At 42.1% G+C, this 23,089-nt stretch overlaps 1 protein-coding gene and 1 long non-coding RNA gene across 3 annotated transcripts in view; one reads left to right on the plus strand and one right to left on the minus strand.

Annotated features, from left to right (window-relative positions):
* Positions 1 to 23,089, plus strand: part of LOC307035191 (leucine-rich repeat and fibronectin type III domain-containing protein 1-like protein) — a 429,933-nt gene that overhangs the window by 393,876 nt on the left and 12,968 nt on the right. The window contains exon 10 of the mRNA XM_079674257.1: positions 21,962 to 22,145. Coding sequence (XP_079530383.1) covers positions 21,962 to 22,145 — 184 coding nt within the window. The remainder of the gene's footprint in view (positions 1 to 21,961; positions 22,146 to 23,089) is intronic.
* Positions 17,069 to 21,942, minus strand: LOC307035196. Of its 2 annotated transcripts, none has more exons than XR_013807045.1 (3): positions 19,725 to 21,942; positions 17,755 to 17,877; positions 17,069 to 17,669 (listed from the first exon to the last, which is right to left on the minus strand). It is a non-coding gene; the product is annotated as an uncharacterized lncRNA (long non-coding RNA). The 2 variants fall into 2 exon arrangements; XR_013807046.1 differs by lacking the exon at positions 19,725 to 21,942 and adding an exon at positions 18,044 to 19,464.

The following is a 23,089-nucleotide window of genomic DNA, read 5'->3' on the forward strand; positions in this document are numbered from 1 at the left end:
CAAGTAATTCATCTCATTAAAATATCTAATGTTATTAACTATTAAAGAAACAATGGGGACAATTCTGTTTTAATGTAGTTTTACCATTGTAACTGCTGTGCAGACATACTGATAAAATAGGGCTTCTATAATAACCTTAAATAAACTCACTAAGAGGAAGTAAAGTCCCCTGGTTTGTGACAAGATGTGAAGTCAACAGATAGTCACTCAATGGGGGGTACTGTTTCTTTTCTGTTTTTTATTAAAAATGGTTGTTGAATATATCAATATTATTATGAATATGGATAGTGGCTGTGGCTGATGGGCCATTAGGTGTGTAAACACACAGCTGAGAGCTGCCGTTTCATTCAGACAGTTTAAAAAACGGTAACAACGGACTATTTTTCTTAGCGGATGCATGTCAATTTAAATCAATACATACAACAATTTTTTAAATCAATACAAATAGTTTCTAAATACATAAAAGCGTTTCAATTAATATTGGGAGTTATGTCGTTACTTTGTTGAGAATGTGGCCATGTAATAAGTGGGATAATGTGCAGCGACTTGTTCATTATGGGGAAAATAACACCCTTCAGGCTGATCAAGATCCCTCCGCTACGCGTCGGGATCCTGATCTGCCTGACGAGGCTCCATTAAAATATAAATATTTTTAGTGAATTACTGAGTTTAGGCACGTTAATGACGTTTTAATGAAGTTGAATACAGTATATTGATATTTGTCAGTGCTTTCATGTCAATTCGTTTTTGGAGCCGGCGGGCTTCCTGATGTTTTTTGTACAGTAGTTGTGGACTAAACAACATTATTTTGTTAAATAAAAACATGGTGATGTTTTGTAAATTATTACATGTCTCTTATTTAGCACAGAGTATGATCCTATCAACAAAGATTCGCTATACAATAGTACCAGACATAAATCTACCATACTGGATCAGAGTTTATTTCACATGAGCTCCAGTGTGGAACCCCACTGCACCCCGTGGTGGATCAATGATCCATTGCAGCGGGCTTCATTATAATTACATTTATTTATCAAGTGGGCGGTCTCAAGTCACGCTGGAGGTTTTCCTTTGAGCAAGGCCAGACCCCGTGCCGGCCACGGTGTTTTCCATACTCTAGTTAGATTATGTAAACAAGCTGCAGAGCTACCAGTTACAGTTGCAAGAAAAAGTATGTGAACCCTTTGGAACTACCTGGATTTCTGCATAAATTGGTCATAAAATGTTTTCTGATCTTCATCTAAGTCACAACAATAGACAAACACTGCTTAAGCTAAAACCACACAAACAATTATATGTTTTTATGTTTTTATTGAACACACCATGTAAACATTCACAGTGCAGGGTGGAAAAAGGATGTGAACCCTTGGATTTAATAACTGGTTGACCCTCCTTTGGCAGCAATAACCTCAACCAAACGTTTCCTATAGTTGCATATCAGACCTGCACAACGGTCAGGAGGAATTTTGGACCATTCCTCTTTACAAAACTGTTTCAGTTCAGCAATACTCTTGGGATGTCTGGTGTGAATCGCTCTCTTGAGGTCATGCCACAGCATCTCAATTGGGTTGAGGTCAGGACTCTGACTGGGCCACTCCAGAAGGCGTATTTTCTTCTGTTGAAGCCATTCTGTTGTTGATTTACTTCTGTGCTTTGGGTCGTTGTCCTGTTGCATCACCCATCTTCTGTTGAGCTTCAATTGGTGGACAGATGGCCTTAAGTTCTCCAGCAAAATGTCTTGATAAACTTAAGAATTCATTTTTCCGTCGATGATGGCAATCTGTCCAGGCCCTGAGGTAGCAAAGCAGCCCCAAACCATGATGCTCCCTCCACCATACTTCACAGTTGGGATGAGGTTTTGATGTTGGTGTGCTCTGCCTTTTTTTCTCCACACATAGCGTTGTGTGTTCCTTCCAAACAACTAAACTTTGGTTTCATCTGTCCACAGAATATTTTGCCAGTAGTGCTGTGGAACATCCAGGTGCTCTTTTGCAAACTTCAAACGTGCAGATCAGAACACATTTTATGACCAACTTATGCAGAAATCCAGGTAATTCCAAAGGGTTCACATACTTTTTCTTGCAACTGCATGTTTTAGGAGTACTATAGATAGTAGGAGCTTTTCACCTCAGCACCGGGAACCGCAAGGTTTTCTTGCCTGCCGTCTCCATCGTTTGGGGATGGAGACCTGGGCACGGGTCTTGGGTGAGTTGTTGAATTGTTGTCTGATGAGGGTATGTTTGTATATTTGCTTTTATTGTTTTTTTGTTTGTTTGTTTTTTCTCTCCACTTTGCAATTACCTGGGCTACTGCACTTTCCAGTTTGTATGGGATAGATGGCGGATAATGGTGTGACTCCAGATAGACCTAACTCCACAAAATTATTGTCCTGGAATGTAAAGGCTATAAACAGCCCTGTCAAAAGGTCAATAGTTTTTTCTCACCTCAGAAAGTTAAATGCAGATGTCGTTTTTTTACAAGAGACACACTTACGCATCAAAGACCACCTAAAAAATCTACATTACAGTCAGGTCTTCCACTCAGATTTTGACTCCAAAGCCAGAGGTGTTGCAATCCTCATAAATAAGAGGATACATTTTTCCACCACTAACATTATTTCTGACAGAAATGGGAGACATTTAATTATTACTGGTATGGTTTGGCAAACTCCTGTTGTATTGGTGAATGTATATGCTCCCAATGTTGATGATGCTGCGTTCTCTAACAGCTTGCTGAGCAAAATCCCATGTCTTAACACCCACCTTTTAATACTGGGAGGGGACTTAAACTGTGCTATTGACACATCCTTAGACCGCTCTTCTCCCACCACGTTGTCTCGGTCCACTATGGCAAGGTCATTTTCTGACTTAATGTCTCTGAATGGCCTTGCCGACCCCTGGAGATATAATAATCCTCAGTCGCGTGATTACTCCTTTTTCTCTCATGTACATCATTCTTTTTCTCGCATTGACTATTTTTTCATTGACCATAAATTGCTGCCCAAGGTTACCTCTTCAGAATATTTACCAATCATCATCTTTGACCATGGTCCTTTAACTCTGGACATATCTCTGTCTACTCAACCTCGTACACCTCCACGATGGAGATTCAATTCACTCCTGCTCTCTGATGCCAAGTTTTGTAGTACAATCTCCACTGCCATCGATGATTTTCTGTTTTCTAATAAGACAAGCTTCACCTCCCATCTCTCTTATGGGAGTTGCTCAAGGCCTACCTCAGAGGGCAAATAATCTCTTATGCCTCTTATTTTAACAGGACCCGTACAGCTAGGCTGGACGAGCTCTCTAAGGCGATACTTGAGTTAGACCGCCAATAAGCTTCGACCCCGTCCCCAGATCTTTATAAACAGCGCCTGAATCTCCATTCGGAATTCAAACTTATATCTACTCAAGACGCAGAGCGTTACTGCACTCAAGGGGAACATACCATGAACATGGCGATAAGGCTAGTCGATTGCCAATTAAAACGCAAAGCAGCCTCCCGATTAATTTCTCAAATTCTAGACTCCTCTAACATCTTGACCTCTGACCCAGCACAGATTAATGATGCCTTTAAAAGTTTTTACTCTACCTTGTATAAGTCGGAGATGCCATCAGACACCACCAATATGACTCAGTTTTTGGAATTGACGATTCCCTCAGTTCCACCTGAGGTTGAGGATGACCACCAGGTCAATGCAGAGCGGTAAGGCCCCAGGGCCTGACGGGTTCCCCCCTGAATTCTTGAAAAAATGTGATGCTAAGTGGGCCCCTCTGCTTTTAGCCATGTACGATGAATCGCTTGGTAATGGCTCACTTCCACCCACCTTGGCGCAGGCTTCAATAGCTCTCCTCTAAAAAAAGGATAAGGACGCGACTCTGTGTGGCTCTTATAGGCCGCTCAGTCTCCTTAATGCTGATGTCAAGATACTGGCTAAGGTCCTTGCACGACGGCTGGAGGTAGTCATACCAGAAATCATTTCTGAGGTACAAACAGGCTTTATACAGGGGAGATACTCATTTTCGAATATACGTACACTTTTCAACATAATTTACTCTAAGCAACCCTCCACCCTTCCTGAGGTGGTCGCCTCTCTTGATGCCAAGAAGGCATTTGATCGGGTAGAATGGGGATTCTTATTCTCTGTCCTTAAGAAATTTGGATTTGGGAAAACATTATGCTCTTGGATTCGACTTTTGTACTCTTTTCCCCAAGCTAGTGTATGCACCAATGATACTCATTCAAGCTATGTTGCCCTTGGACGTGGTACACGACAGGGTTGCCCCCTATCCCCTATACCAGGGAACACCAACTACATTTGTCCAAGGGCCAAAATGTATCCAATAGACACTATCGCGGGCCAGCAATTTTTATATAGCCCAGAAGGGGGGGGGGGGGGGGGGTGCTAGTGGAGCACGCTCAGGTACTGCGGACCGCATAAAGCTTAGCAGACTCTTCACGCTAACGAAGGATCACTTCTAGGCAGGGTTGGGAGGGTTACTTTGTAAATGTAATCAGTTACTGAATACTGAATACATGCTCTGAAAGTAATCAGAATACAGTTACGTATTCAGATTACTTTTGGAGTAGGCTACTTTATTTTTCCATCACAGATGGGTATGTTTTGGTGCACAGGAGACACCTATTTGACTGTTTTAATGGCTTATCAATAACTCAATCACAACATCTTGGTGTCATTCTGGACAGCTCCCTCTCATCTGCACCAGAGTCCTGCATCGGGTCGGGTATCCGCGGGTACCCGACGGGTGACCCGCAAAAAAGGTGATTTGCGGGTGGTATTTTTTCAAATGCTTTTTTCCGGGTTCGGTTCTGGGTAAAACAAAGATGATGCGGGTCGGGTTGCGGGTGTTGCATAATAATAAATAATAAATAAATATATTTAAATTATAATAATTTAGTTTAACGTTTCAATCCTCAGACATCTCCCCCGCGGGACCGAGCATAATCATAACCTCTGCAGCGCATCTATCTGCTGCTGAGCGCGCCACATTCGAAATGGCTGAGGTGAAGCTCTCTAGCGGAGAATACAGCATTTTCAATAACTCGAAATCCAACGTCTGGGAGGCTTTTGGTGTCGTCTTAGATGGAGAAAATAACCAACATCCCAGGCTTTTTGAGCCAAATATGCAACTGCGTGTGTTAATAATTGCACGTTTTCACTGCTTATATATATGCGGGTTCGGGTCGTGAGTTGTTGTTGTTGTTGTTGTTACGGAAACAGAGGGGTTTTAGGTTGCCATAAGGCTGTTGACGGTCTTATTATAGGCTACATCCTTTGTTTGGTTTTGTGGCACATTTGTAACACTGTGCCAACTTGGGCAAGCACACAGGGTGGAGTGAGGTTGAGCGATGGAGAGAAAGGGAGAGAGAGAGAGAGACAAAGCGTGTGCAGTAGAGATGTTAAGATTCACCGATTCGCATCGGTGCACCGGCATAAACGTTCAAGATGCGAGTGCACCGGTTGAAAGAGTGCACATCGGCTACAGTTTGGGTTGAACTCGCGATGCATCGATTGCGTAGCGTCTTTGCATCGGTAAAAAACCGATGCATTCATATAAAATCCCCTCATCTTGTCAACGCTCAGTAGAGACGATCTTTGATATTTGCTTCGCCACTACGGAGAACGAGAGTCTCAGTTATCAACACACACGGAAGTTGAGGAGAAAGAGAAACACAGCGCACCGAAAAATACCTACAAATCAAACGTTTGGCAACACTTCGGATTGTTCAAGAAAGACGGTGTAATAGTCATTTATGCTATATAGTTGACCGCAGGTCATGGAGAGTAATAAGGTATCCGTAGACCTTTGTATGAGGTATCTTTATTACTTAACAGGTCTACAGCCATGATACATAGATCCGTCCTAGATGCGGACTTGCATACACACAGTATCACTCCGCAGCCGCATCCCATCAGTAACGTCCTGATGGTATATGTGCGCGGCACTATTACTACAGACGGTCAACTTGAAAAATCACTCGCAAATTGTTAACGATGCCGAGCCGCTTTAAAGTACACAAGTAGTACGAGGAACTTAGCGACGCACATAAAGAGGCGACGTGGGGTCTGCGGCTGAAAAGAGAAACCTGAAAGTGAGACATATGAGTTAAATCACTCAGTGAGGTGTTCTGTCAGAGAGAGGTGTTTAGCTTACAGCAGCCTGTGACGGCCAATAATAATTGAAATGTCTTCCTCACTGTGAGCAGTTATGAAATACCTGTTTGTGAAAGGTTATTTGTTTTCTTTATTGTTCAGATAGAAACCACTGCTTTCTGCTCACTGGTGAGTCAGCCTCTGAGTGTTAAGCACATCAGGCTGGCAGCTGTATGGGCATTGCTCTATGGTAACTGTTATTTGCACATTGTTAATCATGAGCAATGCATCCTTACATTGTTTAACTGTGAGGTGTTATACAATCGTACTCTGGAGAGCTTTTAAAGGTAAAAAAAATAAACGGCATGATGGGATGTGCAGTACCAAATATGTAAAGCACTTTTTTGTTAATGTATGATTTGCTGCATATAATGAATAAAACAAAAATCCTCTGTCGTACCATATTGAAGTATCGTTATTTTTGCATCGTGTTGAATCGCATCGTATCGCCCCGAATCGCGTAATGTTGAATCAAATCGTATCGAACTGTATCGCAACAGGGGTGAATCGTATCGTATCGCATCGCCTGGTGTTTCAAAGGTATCGTTAATGTATCGTATCGTGGCAACGTATCGAGATGCGCATCGCATCGGCCTCAGTGATGGAGATGCACATCCCTAGTGTGCAGCGGTCTGCTTGCACACAGAGCAGGACTTTGTGAGAGAGCCGGCTTGAGAGTCAATTTCTCTTCAAAATATAATTGATTGCCAGCCTCCCTTGTCCCTGGCTGGCTTGCTAGCTCGTTGGTAACGTAACTGATTTCTTCTAATGTGCCTGCATCTGGCGCTGAGTCGCCATATTCCTTTCATGAACCACTTCCTGATATCCATTGTTGCAGATAAATATAAATTATAATAGCCAAACTAACCTAGCAAGAGTAAACTGACAGGCTGCTGTGCCGCATCTCACTCAAAAACCCACATGACTCAACCCGTCGAAAAACCAGTCTCGCGCGCAGCCTTTCATTCAGAATTTCATTCAGAATTTCATAGCAAAATAAAAAAATGACATTAAACTAATCTTTTTTATGAAAATCTTAGAACTAGTCAATACTGTGGAGATATACAATTAGAATGATCATTCAATAAACTGGTGAAACAAACAGAGTTGTCTTTCTGGATCTTTATTCGAGGCGCCCCGAAGGCACAAGTCTCACAGAGTACAGGGTAGTCTGCAGGAGTGTGTGCAATAGTCACAGAATAGCAAAGCTTATATACAAGATAGGGCGGGCAGATAGAGTTTTTGTGTAGCTAGGCGGAACGCCTCAGAAATCTGCTTTCATACGGATGTCTCATATTGTTATTCGACACCTGTGTCCTTGAGCTGTAGAAAGTATAATGGTTATCAGAATATGGAAGTTCAAACGTTGTGTGAAGAGGAGTAGTTTCAACATAGTCTGCCAAATCAGCTCTGTGGCCTTGAAGCGCTTGAGAATAATAATCCTCATTAGAGACAACAGATGAAACCGCAAATATGAAGAAATGGTACAGTAGTGTTAGACAATGCTTTCAGAAGCATTTGGTTTTACCATATAAGGTAACATAAGAAATTGCCACTACATCTTTTAACATAGTTTAAAACAAAAATAAATATTAGGACAAAGCCCTACAAATAACAACAATAAACATAATAATAAAACAATTAAAATGTTGTATTCAGCCCTGATTAAAACAGCGGGCCCAAATCCTGGATGGGCGGCCCATGATGCCGGGTCTGCTATAGGGCAGCACATTGGTCAGAACCAGCCCTGGTGTCATCCCCACAGCACCCCCCATTTGAAACATGTTCCCACGGCTATGCCCGGACTGCATTCTTTGTACTGTCTTAAAACCTTTCCTTGGAATATGTTATGAATTGTAAGGTGTCCTTGGGTGCTTTGAAAGGCACCCCTAAATAGAATGAATTATCATTATTATTTATCATCTGAAACGATGTAATAACTTTTACAACTTTTTCCAGTCACTTGCCCCATGCATTCAGCAGCAGCAGGCCATTCACTTTGATTTGATCCCTTTATTAAATGTCATCATTTCGACAATAAATAAATGCTACATAAACGTTATCTTGCACATTTTATCTAACCATCTCCGTTTCTAACTTTCAATATATTTTAAAAGAGATCTCTCTCTCTCATCTGCGTGCGGGGGCGGGGCCTCACAGACACGCTGAATCTCTCTCGGGCTCACAGACATGCTGCAGCGCTGTGCAGTGTGCACACAGTTCTGCCGGTAATGAATATTACATTTTGTGAGGAAACTTTTCCACCAATAATTCCAATAAGTATTCCAAAATGTATTCACTTCAGGTTTACGAAAGTAACTGTCATCAGATTACTAGTTTTTCAAATGTAACGCCAGCTGAATACAGTTAGCCTACTTGATTTTTGTATTCTGATAACATAACGCCGTTACATGTATTCCGTTACAACCCAACCCTGCTTCTAGGCTACTGTTCCGCAGCTCCTGCCTCTCTGTTGGACTCTGTCGCAGCGGGCTACTGCTGTGGTGCGGAGCGCATTAACCAGACTCTTCACAACGAAGGATCAATTCTTCTTCAAGGCAGGGAAGGTTTCGCAGTATGCAGTCTACTGTCGCGCAGCTGCTGCCTCTCTGTTGGACTCCGGTACTGCACCTTACTCACGAGACGTTGTAAAAAAAAAAAATGGGTGGGGGGCGAACGCAGTAACCACTCCACCAACGCCACAGTCACCCCCGTCGTGCAGGCCGGATGAGAATGTCTGGCGGGCCGGTGTCGGTACCAGATGTGTTCGGGGTACCATATGTGTTCGGGGTCCGTCTCTTACCAGTGACGTCACGACGTCACGACGTAATGACGTCACGCATTGTGATTTGCTGTACGGTAATTTACCCACGCAGTCTAGAGTATAGAGGGGTTTTTGATCATTACATTACATTGTATTTAGCTGACGCTTAAGTGCATTCGACCAACAAGATAAAAACTTGAAGAAATACAATAAAACTTGAAGAAAAACAAAGACGAATGAGGAGAAGAACAAGAGAAATCGAAGGTAAGAAGTATAAAACGTAATATGGTAGGTAATATGTAATATGTTCAGTGCCGTTGGTACGTTAGTTCAAACAGTAACAACGGACTATTTTTCTTAGCGTATGCATGTCAATTTAAATCAATACATACAACTATTTCACATGTACAATATTTTCTTAGCCCTAATACTTAATACTACTTATTTCGTTTTGATTGTTATATTTGATTATATTATATATTATCAATAAATTATATATTATATATCAATATGATATACTTTTCTATATAATAGATTATCAAAAAAAGTATTTATTAAGTAAGGGATAATGTGCAGCAATCACAATCAAGTCCACAATCGAATCCATAAAGACAAAGTAAATCTGTTTACAGTTGTTTCATATGTATGTTGAGAGGTATCCATATATCTCTTCATTTTGCTCTCAAAGTGCACCAGATTGATGCATTTAACTTCAATATTTAAAAAAGATCACTCCAAAGGGAGTGCTCGTTCTTCCTTCTGTCTGTCTGAATCTGTGTATTCTCATGTTCCGATTAACCCACCCAAATTTTTCTTCTTTTGTGTCTTGATGTGATCTTGAGTCGAGGCTGATCCTCTTGCTGTGGTCCCGCATCCTGGATCCTCTATCCTGAGTTCTGGATTAAGTCGTGGACTTCGGGTCGTGGCTGAACCTGTCTCTGCGGTCATGCCTGGGTCTCGTCGTGCTGCCTCCCTGAAGGCTCCCACAGGATTGTTGACATCTTCGTGGATTCATCCTATTATTATAGACGCATGCATTTCCTAACATTTGGTCTACCTATGTTGCAAATGTATTATCTCCTCGATTTACACACGGCATCTATTGCACGTCTGTCCGTCCTGGGAGAGGGATCCCTCTTCTGTTGCTCTCCCCGAGGTTTCTCCCATTTTTCCCTTTAAACTGTGGGTTTTCTCTTGAAGTTTTTCCTTGTACGATGTGAGGGTCTAAGGACAAAGGGTGTCGTTTTCTTCTCATACTGATATTCTGAACAAACTGCTGTTGTATTAGCTGTAAAATGTCTTTACTGTAGGGTATTTTTTATTATTTGTACAGCACTTTGGCTCGACCAAAAATCGTTTATAAATGTGCTATATAAATAAAACTTGATTTGATTGATTTGATTTGAAAGGGTGTGCGCCAAGGTTCCATATTAGGACCAATAATTTCACCATATACTGTATGTAAATAATCTTGAATAATCTTTCAAATGCTGCTTTCCATTTTTATGCAGATGATACTGTTATTTATTGTTCATCCTCTTCTATAGAGCAAGTCTTGATTTCCTCCAGTCTGCCTTTGATGTTATTCCATCCCATTTATCTCAACTCAAGTTAGTATTAAATGCAGACAACTCCAAACTCATGATATTCTCAAATCGCAAAAAGTTAACTTATTTTCTCCCCAACATTTGTACTGTTCAAGGGACTGACATTGACATTGAAAGGGTCACTACATACACATATCTAGGTTTTATTATTGATCAGAACTTATCTTTCAAGTCACACACTGAAAATGTTGTTTTAAAATTAGGTTTCTCCTTTCAGACAAGGAAACATTTGATCTCTGCAACGTTTTTACCAGTATTGGATTCTGGTGATCTGCTTTACATGAATGCCTCTGACCAGTGCCTAAAGAGTTTGGATACTGTGTACCATTGTGCATTATGTTTTATTACATATATATATATATATATATATATATATATATATATATATATATATATATATATATATATATTGTGAGTTTGGAATAAATATGCACTTCATGAAAATTATTAGTTGGTTACTGTTAGTAAAAAAACAGTAAGGTTAATACTGGATGTTTGTTACACTTGGATATGTTTTCTGTAACACTTGTAACATAATTATTCTCCAGTTTATGCATTTGAGTGACTTGCAGTTAATGCTCGACATTCAATTCAAAACCTTTATTTATCCAGGTAAAATCCCATTGAGATCAATGATCTATTTTTCAAGGGAGACCTGCAGCAGTAGGTTCCACATGAAGACATAAAAACATAAACAAGAGAACAACAAAAGGACATCATACAGCAAAGAAAAAAGGGATTACAATTTACATATCTATCCACATGTACAGGTACCAACAGCATCTGACTGTGGAGCATCCAACCGAGCTTTAAAAACATGTAGTGGTACCAGCTTGGTAATTTTACATTCTTTTTGCAGACTGTTCCAAGTTAGTGGAGCTGCACATCTAAAAGCTTTCTTCCCTAAGACAGTCCTAGCACTTGGCACATTTAATAAAACCACAGCATGAGATCTCAGGCAATAAGTACTTTCAATTTGCCGAGAGATCAGGGAGCAGATATAAGATGGTACTTTATCCAACATGGCTTTTCTAAATGAAAATGTACCAGTGACTGAGCCTCAGTAAAGTAAGTGATGGCAAAACCGCCTTGGTTTACAGTGTACAGTGATGCGTAAGTGCTTTACAGTTTGTCACAAATCTCAGTGCACTGTGATAGTAAAACCTTATTGTGGTGTAATTATATATCCAAAGCAGTCAGAAGTCAGAAAATCTTTAGTGATGTTTAACCACTCAGAAGACAGCCCATCAAAATGAACACATTGGGACCTTTCAGAGAGGTAGTTCATCTTCTACATATAATAACGGACAAAGTAAAGAATGAAGTGTAGGCTATGTTTAAATGTTCGGAATTTGACCGTGTATGATGGTCCTCTTGAGTTGCCGTACAGCCAATGGCGTACAGCCATTGCTCCGTTTTCATGTTTTTTTAACATGTTTTTCACAAACATTTTCACACGCTAGGAGCATAGGAATAATTCAATTCGGTTCGTCATGATCTGTAGATGTGATTTGCCCCCGAGCACCCCTGGGTAAATTACCGTACAGCCAATCACAATGCGTACAATGCGTGACGTCATTGCTAAGAGACGGCCCCCGAACACATATGGTACCCCGAACACATCTGGTACCGACACCGGGTGTGGCCCGCGGGCCGCCAGTTGGCGGTCACTGCCCTATACTGTTCGCACTGGCTATTGAGCCTCTTTCTGCAGCTCTACGTGCCTCTACCTCTTTCCGGGAGGTGACAAGGGAGGGCAGGGAACAGGCTATCTCTTTATGTAGATGATTTACTGCTTTACATTGAGAATCCGGTCGCCTCTTTGCCCTCTGTTGTTACAACTCTGGACAACTTTGGCTCTTTCTCCGGCTACAAGCTCAATCTTTAAAAGAGTGAATGCTTCCCAATAAACACAACTGCACTACAGCTCCTACAATCCGATCTGCCCTTTAAAATATGACACTCTGGTTTCACCTATCTTGGAGTAAAAGCTCATTTTCCGCCTTGTTCTCTGCAAATTTCGCTCCCCTCCTCGTTCAAATGAAATCAGATTTCCAGCGGTGGGCTAACCTACCTCTATCGCTGCTAGGCAGGATAAATGCTGTCAAAATGAATAGTTTACCAAAATGTCTGTATTTGTTTCAGACAATCCCCCTTTATTTACCTAAATCCTTTTTTAAATCTGTTAATCAAGCTGTCACTACATTCATCTGGGCAGGAAAGGTGCCCAGGGTCAGTAGATCCCTACTTCAACAATGCAAACTAAGTGGAGGCCTTGCGCTCCCTAACTTCTTGTACTGGGCACCAAATATTCAAAAACTACCATTCTGGCTGTGTGCTCCAGATGTGCCATGGTGCCACCTGGAGGCTCACTCCCTCACCTCGACTTCGCTACCTGCTCTTATCTGCTCTTCTCCCCAGTCAAGCCTCTCTTGCTTTCCTAGTAGTCCCATAGTCCTTTCTACACTGAAGATTTGGTACCAATTTCGCAAGCACTTTAAGTTTTCCTCTGCATCCCTTCAGGGTCCAGTCGATATGAACCATCTCTTCCCCCCATCTTTAATGGAAGGTGTTTTCTCTCTCTGGAAAAGGAAAGGCATAGGGTCATTCCAATACCTTTTTGTAAATGACACTTTCCCTAGCTTCCAGGCCCTGGCTTCTAGATTCTCTTTACCAGCATCCCATCTTTTTCGCTATTTTCAGGTCAGGCATTTTGTCTCCTCCCATTTTCCTAACTTCCCCACTCTCCCTCCCAGACAATCCTGGGATGAGCTCTTGAAATTAATGCCAGGAGAGAGGGGGTCTATCTCCAAAATATGCTTGCATATTATGTCACTAGGTACATACTCTATGAGCAAAACTAAAATGGCTTGGCGGCAGGAATTTAACTTGGAACTACCCAAAGACTGGTGGGATAGGGCAATTGACAGAGTGCAAACTTCCACCTCATGTGCTCGCCTTGGGCTCATACAGTTTAAAGTTTTACATAGATCACACTTTTCCAAATCCGGGCTATCCAAAATGTATCCCAATGTAAATGACAAATGTGACCGATGCCATCTATCCCCCTGTGACCTTAGTCATATGTTTGCCCACTGTCCCAAATTGAAAACTTACTGGCAATCAATCTGCAAAACCCTCTCAGATTTTCTCAAGACCACCCTGAAGCCATGCCCCTTAATAGCCATCTTTGGTGTCCCTGCAGATTTGTCCTCATTAACCTCCAAAGAAGCAGATATTGTCTCTTTCACAACCCTCTTGGCCCGTCGCAGGATTCTTCTCAACTGGAAGTCCAAACATCCTCCCTCTATTTCTGCCGGGCTAACAGATGTGATGTTCTTTTCTTAAGCTTGAAAAAATTAAGTATTCCTTAAGGGGCTCCAATGAAAAATGTGTCTCAAAGTGGCAACCGTTCATATATTTTTTTAATGCCCAACAAAAGCTCCCCTCAGATGAGGAACTATAACTCAATACTGGCATAAACAATGCATTGCCCTGTATAGGAGGTCATGATGTGGTCCAGGCAATTTGCACATTTTTGCAATTTTATCTCATTATTTTATTTTATCTTGTTCATTTACTGTATTGATTTGATTCATTCATTTTTGTCCTTTTATATCTCTATCCCTAGACCCTGATCTGATTTAATCCTCATAACTCTTATTTATTTAGTCTTGTGACTGCTAATGAATGAAGGACATTATAATCTGAACAAATCTCTATGCCTTATGCATCGACAGATTTCTCGAATGTATACAGTTGTTACTGATGTTATTACCATGGACTAGTGACCATTTTATTGTGTTTTTTTGTTTTTGTTTATTTTTTGCTATTGTTTGTATCACCCTCTCTGTTGTGGGTGGGGGGGGGAGTGTACTGTACTGTGTACTGAGTGTTGTTTGTTCTGTGATGTAATAAAATGCAAAATCTGAATTTAAAATGTGTGAATGGTACAGCCTAAATGATGGGCCTATAAAAGGCTGCTCTTTGTGTCATTGGGTGGTTCAGTATTGATGGTGTAGGTTGGATCGACTTGGTTGAGGTGGTTGTATTGCAGTGTTGAAGAGTAACATAATTGAAGGGTTACCATTCAGCAGGCCTGGTTATTTGCCATTCATTGTACATAAAGTGAACACAAAAAGTAAGGAAATGTGTGTTTGGTAGATTATTTCTCTGTTGTAACAATGCTTCTTGGCAATACATCTTATCTTGTTGGAAAGCCTGTTCAAGTACCTTTCAAATGGTACAACATTTGTGAGGAACATGCATTTGTGGGATGTTGAGATGCCAGCTCCCCGTGTCCCGTCGGCATTCCGGCCGACTCCAGCCCCCCGTGTTCTGTTGGCGAACCGACCGTCTCAAGTCTCCTCTCCAGTTCCCTCTCAAGTCTCCTCTCCAGTTCCCTCTTGAGTCCCCTCTCGAGTCCCCTTTTAAGACACTTCTCAAGTTCCCTCTCGAGTTCCCTCTCGAGTCCCCTCTCAAGTCACCCCTCCAGTTCCCTCTCGAGTCCCCTCTCGAGTCATCTCTCAAGTCTCCTCTCCAGTTCCCTCTCAAGTCTCCTCTCGAGTTCCCTCTCGAGTCATTTCTCAAATCTCCTCTCCGGTTCCCTCTCAAGTCTCCTCTCGAGTCACCTCTCGAGTCCCCTCTCGAGTTCCCTCTCAAGTCCCCTCTCGAGTTCCCTCTCGAGTCACCTCTCGAGTTCCCTCTCGAGTCCCCTCTCGAGTCCCCTCTCGAGTCCCCTCTCAAGTCTCTTCTCCAGTCCCCTCTCAAGTCTCCCCTCAAGTCTCCTCTCGAGTTCTTTCTCAAGTCCCCTCTCAAGTCCCCTCTCAAGTTACCTCTCGAGTTCCCTCTCAAGCCCTCTCTCGAGTCCCCTCTCAAGTCACCTCTCAAGTTCCCTCTCGAGTCCCCTCTCGAGTCTCCTCTCGAGTTCCCTCTCAAGCCCTCTCTTGAGTCCCCTCTCAAGTTCCCTATCGAGTCCCCTCTCGAGTCTCCTATCGAGTCCCCTCTCGAGTCTCCTCTCGAGTTCCCTCTCAAGTCCCCTCTTGAGTCTCCTCTCGAGTCCCCTCTCGAGTTCCCTATCGAGTCCCCTCTCAAGTCTCTTCCCGAGTCTCTGTTCAAGTTCCCTCTCGAGATCCCTCTCAAGTCACCTCTCAAGTCAACTCTCAAGTCACCTCTCGACTTCCCTCTCAAGCCCTCTCTCGAGTCTCCTCTCAAGTCTCCGTTCAAGTTTCCTCTCGAGATCCCTCTCAAGTCACCTCTCAAGTTTCCTCTCGAGTTCCCTCTCAAGCCCTCTCTCGAGTCCCCACTCAAGTCCCTACTCCTGTGCCGTTCGAGGTCCCGCAGACTACTCTTCTGCCGTGGGTCCTGCCAACCCCATGTCCCGTGCTGTTGGAGGTTCCGCTGGGGGTCCTGCCAACCCTATGTCCTGTGCCGTTGGAGGAGCCAGCAGAGGATATATAACAGCTGGAAGAGTGGTTCTCCCGCCCTTCCTTGCTCTCGAGAGCCCGAGAACACAGCTGCTGTTCTCTCTGAAACATCTTCTGTTTGTAACATTACCGCGACATTTTAATTAAAGTACCCATTTGAACCTTCTCAGAGACCCCATTGGTCTCCTACTTTTAAAGCTTCTCTCCTGGACGTGAGAATAACGAACAAAGCTCACAGTACCTAAAACTCCACTACATAGAACAATTGTGGATTTCCATAAAGGATCTCGGCAAGCAAATAGTGCATCAAGCCCACAACTGGAAAATCCTGCAATCAATACTTTTACTCAGGAAATCCTCAACACACTGGCACAGAGAAAAAAGGACATAGCTGATTTCATGTTAATGCAACAAAATCTATTCCTGTTACCAGGGGTGGACTCGGACAAAAATTCAGCCCTGGCATTTTCTGTCCAGACCAGCCCACTACATTATCAGCGGACACTACATAGAAGTCCACTAATCTTGCGGCATCTTCTCTCATGCATACTACAAAGGAGAGTCATATTCCTTGATAGCAGTTAACAAATGAAGCACTTAACTATGAACTCAACGACTAAAATTGACAGCTATATCAATCAATCTTTATTCATTATAGTGTCAAATCACAACATAAGTTATGTAATGACTAGGGGTGGGACGAGACTAACGGGAAGAACCCTTATGCTACCCTTTCAGTTTTTAGTCTGTGACTGTGAAAATCTTTTGGTGTAAGCCCAGTATTGGTTAAAACCAGACTCGGACAATAATAACAAAAAAATATCCTGACAAATAATCTAAATAGAAACATATTACAGACAGTAGCAGCATTAGAGCTGAAATTCACTCACTCATTATGAAACCATAAATAGAGAATTGGAAAAAATATATATATATATATAGCTGTGTGAAAAGTCTAAGACATGGGTTACAGGTCTGAAGAGATATGCATTCTCATATACGTGTATGTGCACAAGAATGTATTGCTCTATACTTCCTCGTACGCAGCCAGCCAGCTCCACTCCTCACCAAGTTCGTGACCGGCAAGAAACAGCAAACAGAACTTGTACTCAGTATCTGTGTACTGACAAATATAAGTAGCCATGTAGCCATATTGTGACGTAGTGACACTTAGTGAACAAATGTATCTGTCATGAAGGATGACTTAAGTCTCAAAAGAGCCCTAAGGCCTACCTGCATAACTGTTAATTGAACTTAAAAGATATGCAGATGTTTGAAATTAAAACCATCAATATGAAAATCTTCAGCCAGGAAATAGTCATAATCAAACCTTTTGTTTCAATCTGAGACAAAACAAGTTGCATAATAAACTCACAAAGTCAAGACGAAGCTCTCAGATAGGATGGATGACTCAAGCATCATAGAAGAACTTCTAGCAGGTCAGGAAAACCTGTTTGACAGGAGATAATGGTAGCAGAGAATATAAAGAGAGACTTATGAATTACCAATTGTCATTTTATAACACATATAGTATGTTTCTTCACACAAACCTTTAAACATACACATATTGCATTCCTCTCACCACATGAAATAAGCTCAGGAACCCAAAAGTGGCCCAGTGAATGATGGAGGAGACAAAGCAGGTCCTCAAAAGGGGACAGAGGGAAAACAACTTCTTAGGCTCTCGGGTGGTCAACCTAAAAGAGACATGGAAACATTATTAAGTCTCATCATCACAAATCAAGTATGAATTCATATAACATTATAAGACACATGACATACTCAACAAATCATAGACTTCTCAGTAGCCAAAAAGTGGTGAAGTGGAGGAAGTAAGGGAGCAAATCCTTGAAAATGGACGGAGGGGGAACAACTCCTCAAGCTCTCACATGTCAAGTGGTCAACCTGAGAGGGAATTGGATACATTATTAAGTCTGAAAAATAAATAAAATGTTTTCCTCTGTCCTGCACCTAAAGTTGAAAACTTTTGGGATGTGCGTTTCTTTCAAAACTTTTTTAAAATGATGAAGTATGAATTTATACAACATTAAAAATTACATGATACACTTACCAAATTCTAACAGTGGTCCCAAATGAGAGAAGAAGTTCACATATAGAACAGAGGGAGAACGACTCCTCAAATATATCAGAACAACCCGTAATGGAGAATAATTGATCATTTAGTGTACATGATCACACCATTAAGGATCAACACATAAGCACAATACAACTTCTGAAAAGCATAATTAAAATGACAAATAATGAATTAATACATCCATAATGTGTGATAATAACAATAATATTAAATATTTCTCGCCTTATCAGTGGACCAGCTTTTTAAGCAGCTCACTCTTCTCTGCAAGTCTGTCTATCACAGAGTCAGAGTCCAAGGACATGAGGATGTCTTTCTCTGTGGCCATCAACATAAATGCCTCCAATTTATCAGATGAGAGGGTGCTTCTGAGTCTGTTTTTAATAAACTTTCAAATTGAAAATGTGCGCTCACAAGCCACCTGTGTGAGGGATAATGTAAGCAGGTATTTATAAGCAAGGCCTAGGGCAGGGTATGCATCTGTTAGCATGTTGAAATGGTGAAGTATCTGGTAGCAGCACAGAGGGCATTCTTTGCAGGAGCAACAGCTTATGGGAGTTATCTCAACCTCTTCTGTGTTGTCCTCCTCACCACCTGATCCATCTTCTACTGTTCTTGCTTTGTACTCTGAAAAATGGGGATGCCTTCAGCCTGTTCCACTGGAGTGCAAAGCTTTTCAACTCGGCCTGCATATTTTCCTTGGTTGCCCTGCTGTCAAATCCTTGCAAGCACTTGCTTAAGTCTTGAAGGGCAGACTGGGGAAGAGCACTGGTGCAGAGCTGAGGGAAGTTTCTGGGATCCAGACATGCCAAGTCCGCATATAGATTGCCATGTGTTAAAAAGCGCCTATGAATGGCTTCAATTGCTTTGTCCATGATCCGGTTATGCACATTCACCTCATAGGATTTTTCTGCATCATCCAGGGTCTCATCCTGAACCATCTCTCCAGGCAAGACTTTCTTCATCCTCCTCCTCTTTTGTGGCAGTGTGGCCTCCACTTCAATGTCTGTGTCATCTCTCTCTTGGATTTCTGTGTTTGTCCAGTTGACAAATGTGTCTGCTGCTTTTTTTACAGATTCAAAATCTCTTCCCAAGCTTTTCAGCGTATCCTGTGTCGATGCCACCATTCTGTGAGCAGAGAGGATGTCCAATCCTGCCGTCTGAAGGTATTTAGACAATGGAGAGGTATGTTCAAATATGCGGAGGAAGATTTGAGCCGTCAAGATCGTCTCATACTTGAGCAATGACTCTGCATATCCTCTGGCCATGACACGGATACATGGTTTCACTGTTGCCTGTTTCTATATAGCTGATAATGTCAACAGCACATCAACGTACAGACCATCTTCCAGTTTTCCAAAGGAGCCAAACACCTTCTTCAGGGCCTCATGCTTGGCCCACCAGCGTGTCTCGCCAATAGGAGCAAGGCGTATACGTCTCTTGTTTCGGCCTGACTCTTCCCACACATTCATCCTTTTATTTGACTATTTGATGAATACCGCAATGCCATTGAGGAGCGCAAACAGGGACCCACTCTCAATAACAATCTGGGTTGTGTTTGCAAGCACCAGATTTAGTACATGTGCGTAGCACCATACATGGTGTATATGCCTCCAATCTGACATTCCACTGATGAACAGACTGCTATGAGTTCTCTTACCGAATGCCATGCAGATGAAACAATACAGCATGTGACGCTCTGGACAGTACGTCAGCCACCTTCTACTGGTGCCGTCTCTGCTACAGAACACTTTCTGCACCACTGGTGGTGGTGGTGCAGTCTTTGGGCTGCCTGAATTGGTCTGGCTCTCTCCCTGAACGGACACATTTACACAGAAATTAAAGTTACACACAAATTATGAAATAGTTATCACCTCAGTAAACAATAAATGAATTGAAAGATTACAATAAATTCAATGGCAAATATTGCAAATTAATGTAATTATTTCCTATAGGTTTACTTGTATTTTGTGCTAAAATTCAAAGTATCTCATCTGTATTTACAATACAGCTTGATTCTGCAGCTTCATCTCTACTTACAGCTCGTTGGTCCATGTGAACGTTTACTGTTGCTATGGCAACACGAAACCGCTGACATTAGCAGCTCTTAGCTAGCCTAGCTAAATCATCTGAACAATAATAACCCATAATATCACAATTCGGCATATTTAAACAAAATCAACCACAACTACCAACATTCACAGCCCTTCAACTCTGGGCTAATAGGTTGTCACAAGTAGGACTATGCAGTTAATTAGGTCACATCACATTCAATGTAAAAACGTTTTGTACTTTTTTTTTGGACATGTCTCAAAAATGTAGCCTAGCCAGCCCCAGGCTAACGTTACTTACCATTTATGCCTCCACTCGCTCGTCTCCCGGCGCAGCAGCACCTGCTGGGGTGGTGACCCCGGCACCAAATAGGTCCGTCAATTTAGAATATTTAGCAGCCTCCACCTCCAGAGAGTTCAGCTTTTTAAGTCACAGTTTTTCATCGCCACCCGGGCGTTTCTTCCGCTTATCCATTTTCAGCTCAGCAGCAGCCCGTCCCGCGACTCCCACCCATGCCATGAGGTCCCGCCCTACCTTGGTTTGTGTTGTGATTGACAGCACTGTCAGGGCTCTCTGAGCCTTTCAGCCCATGATTGATTGACAATGACAAACAATAGACCAATAATATGTGTCGATGCTGGCAACACACTGCTAGCCCTCTGTAGCCAATTGACCGGCCCAATTGGAGGGAATTTAGAGGAAAAAAAGAAAAGAAAAAAAAAACATAGCGGACCGGCCCACATTGGGTCAACGGCCCACCGGGACGATGCCCGGTATGCCAGATGGCCAGTCCACCCCTGCCTGCTACCTAAGAGAGAGGTGCCTGTGTTTAATGGTGACCCACTCTCATCAACCTTTCATGCATGCATTCAGATACCTAATTGAAGAGAAAACTAGTAACTGCCAGGACAGGCTCTACTTTCTTGAACAGTTTACATCAGGTCAAGCAAGAGATCTGGTCCATAGCTGTCTTCACATGGATGCACAAAAAGGATATTCAGAGGCCATGCAACTTTTAAAGAGACATTATCGAAATGAAATGAAAATTGCAATTGCTTATCTGGATAAGGCACTCAACTGGACAGCTAATGAGGCGAAAAGTATTAAACGAGGTGAAAATCACTCCAAGTCTGGGTATGTTGAGAGCTGTACATACACAAAAGGGGAGTTAGTCGGTTCCGTAAGAGCCAGCATGCGGGACCGGGATTCCGGGATTTGTAGTCCTTCTAGTTGCGTATTTTTCATCGTCTTATATTTCAACAGTTTTATGAGAAACTGCGACTTTTTTGACGTGGAAATAGTTTGTTAAGATTGACAAACATCATATGTGTAATTCGTGGCACAATTCAAACGGGATCGAAAGATAATCATTCTCTCCTCATTGACTTCAATACATACTTTTTCCGAAATAAGGTCCCATGGGTCGGAAGTAGATGGGCGGGACTTCGCCTCTCTATACAGCGTCTTTAACAGAAAAGTCAAATTGCGGCATGAGAACAGCCCCTTAGAGCAGGTGCTGCCGCCATGCGGTGAAAGGAGGAATTACATTTTAAATATTTATTGAAAATGCTACAGGGCCATAAATAATACATTATGAGAACGAGGTGGCGGGCCTTATTTAATCTGACGGTGGGCCGTAATTGGCCGGACTTCGGACATGCCTGTTTTACATGTATCGCCTCTTACCCAGCCCCCATATTTGATGATTGAAGGGGGAACAAATTTGAAGCTGAAATAATCGTCTCTTCAAACCTTAAAACCATAATCTACAAACAATCTAGAGATCAGGATAAATATAGAACATACAGACTAAAATGTGTTTGTCTCCTTCTTCGGCTCATTCAGGATGATCCCGGCCAACCACAAGTACTTCCTGCTGAGCGACCTGGCGTCATCGCGAGACTATGAGCTATGTGTTTTGGCCGTCTACGATGATGGCATCACCGCCCTGACGGGAACAAAGTTGGTGGGCTGCGTGTCCTTCACTACGGAGACGGAGTATGGACGCTGTCACTCAATAAGAGACCAGGTAAGTGTGTTATACCTGCATCATCATCATCTAATAAAACAAACGTTATTTAGCCAGAACAGCATTCAACACCCTAATGCCCTAAGACCATTGCTGCAGACAAGGAAAGACTCCTTAGAAGAAACAGTTGTTATTACAGGAGGAAATGTAAGGTACTTTAGGAATATTTTCCCGTGACAGACAATATGTATGCAGTGCCATAGTGCAGTGGTTCCCAAACTTTTTCAGTCGGGCCCCCCTTGGGTAATTGGAAATATTTTCGGGCCCCCCCCAACCCGGTTCCCATCTATATTGGTAGGATTAATTGTTGTGAAAACATTACATTTTCTCTGCTAATAATAAGAAGATACAAAGATCCAACTATAATTCTATATTTTATTATGGATTACACATGAACAAAAGTGTTTGTAATAGATACTGTGAATTAATTTGGCCTAATTAAAACTAGTAGGCCTTCTTCCCTGAGTAGTGGATTTTTAAATTTGAATTTATTTAAGGAAAATATATGATTGAACACTTAACTACTATTTATACTGCAGGTTGCAAACGATCACATCACTATACCATTCCTATTCCACATCAATGACTTGAGTGTGCTTGCTTTCCCTTGCAGATCTTCTCAAACTGGGGCTATTGTTTTGAGAATGCCACTCTCAGTTCATTTTCAATGTTCAGCTTTGATCTGTATTTCGTTTTGATGGCAGCAACAGCAGAACAGCTTATCTCACACAAGTAGGATGTTGCAAAAGGCAGCAGTATGCCCACAGCTCTCTGACCAATGAGATATTTTCGAGCAGTGTTTGTTTACAATTTCTTCCCGCGCCCCCCCTGCAGTACCCCCACGACCCACCAGGGTCCCCACAGTTTGAAAACCACTGCCATAGTGGTTGTGTACAGAATAAACAACATAACAAAATGAAAAATCGTGATCCAGATTCAATTAT

Source organism: Notothenia rossii, assembly GCF_949606895.1.
Source record: "Notothenia rossii genome assembly, chromosome: 4".
Lineage (NCBI taxonomy): Eukaryota > Metazoa > Chordata > Actinopteri > Perciformes > Nototheniidae > Notothenia > Notothenia rossii.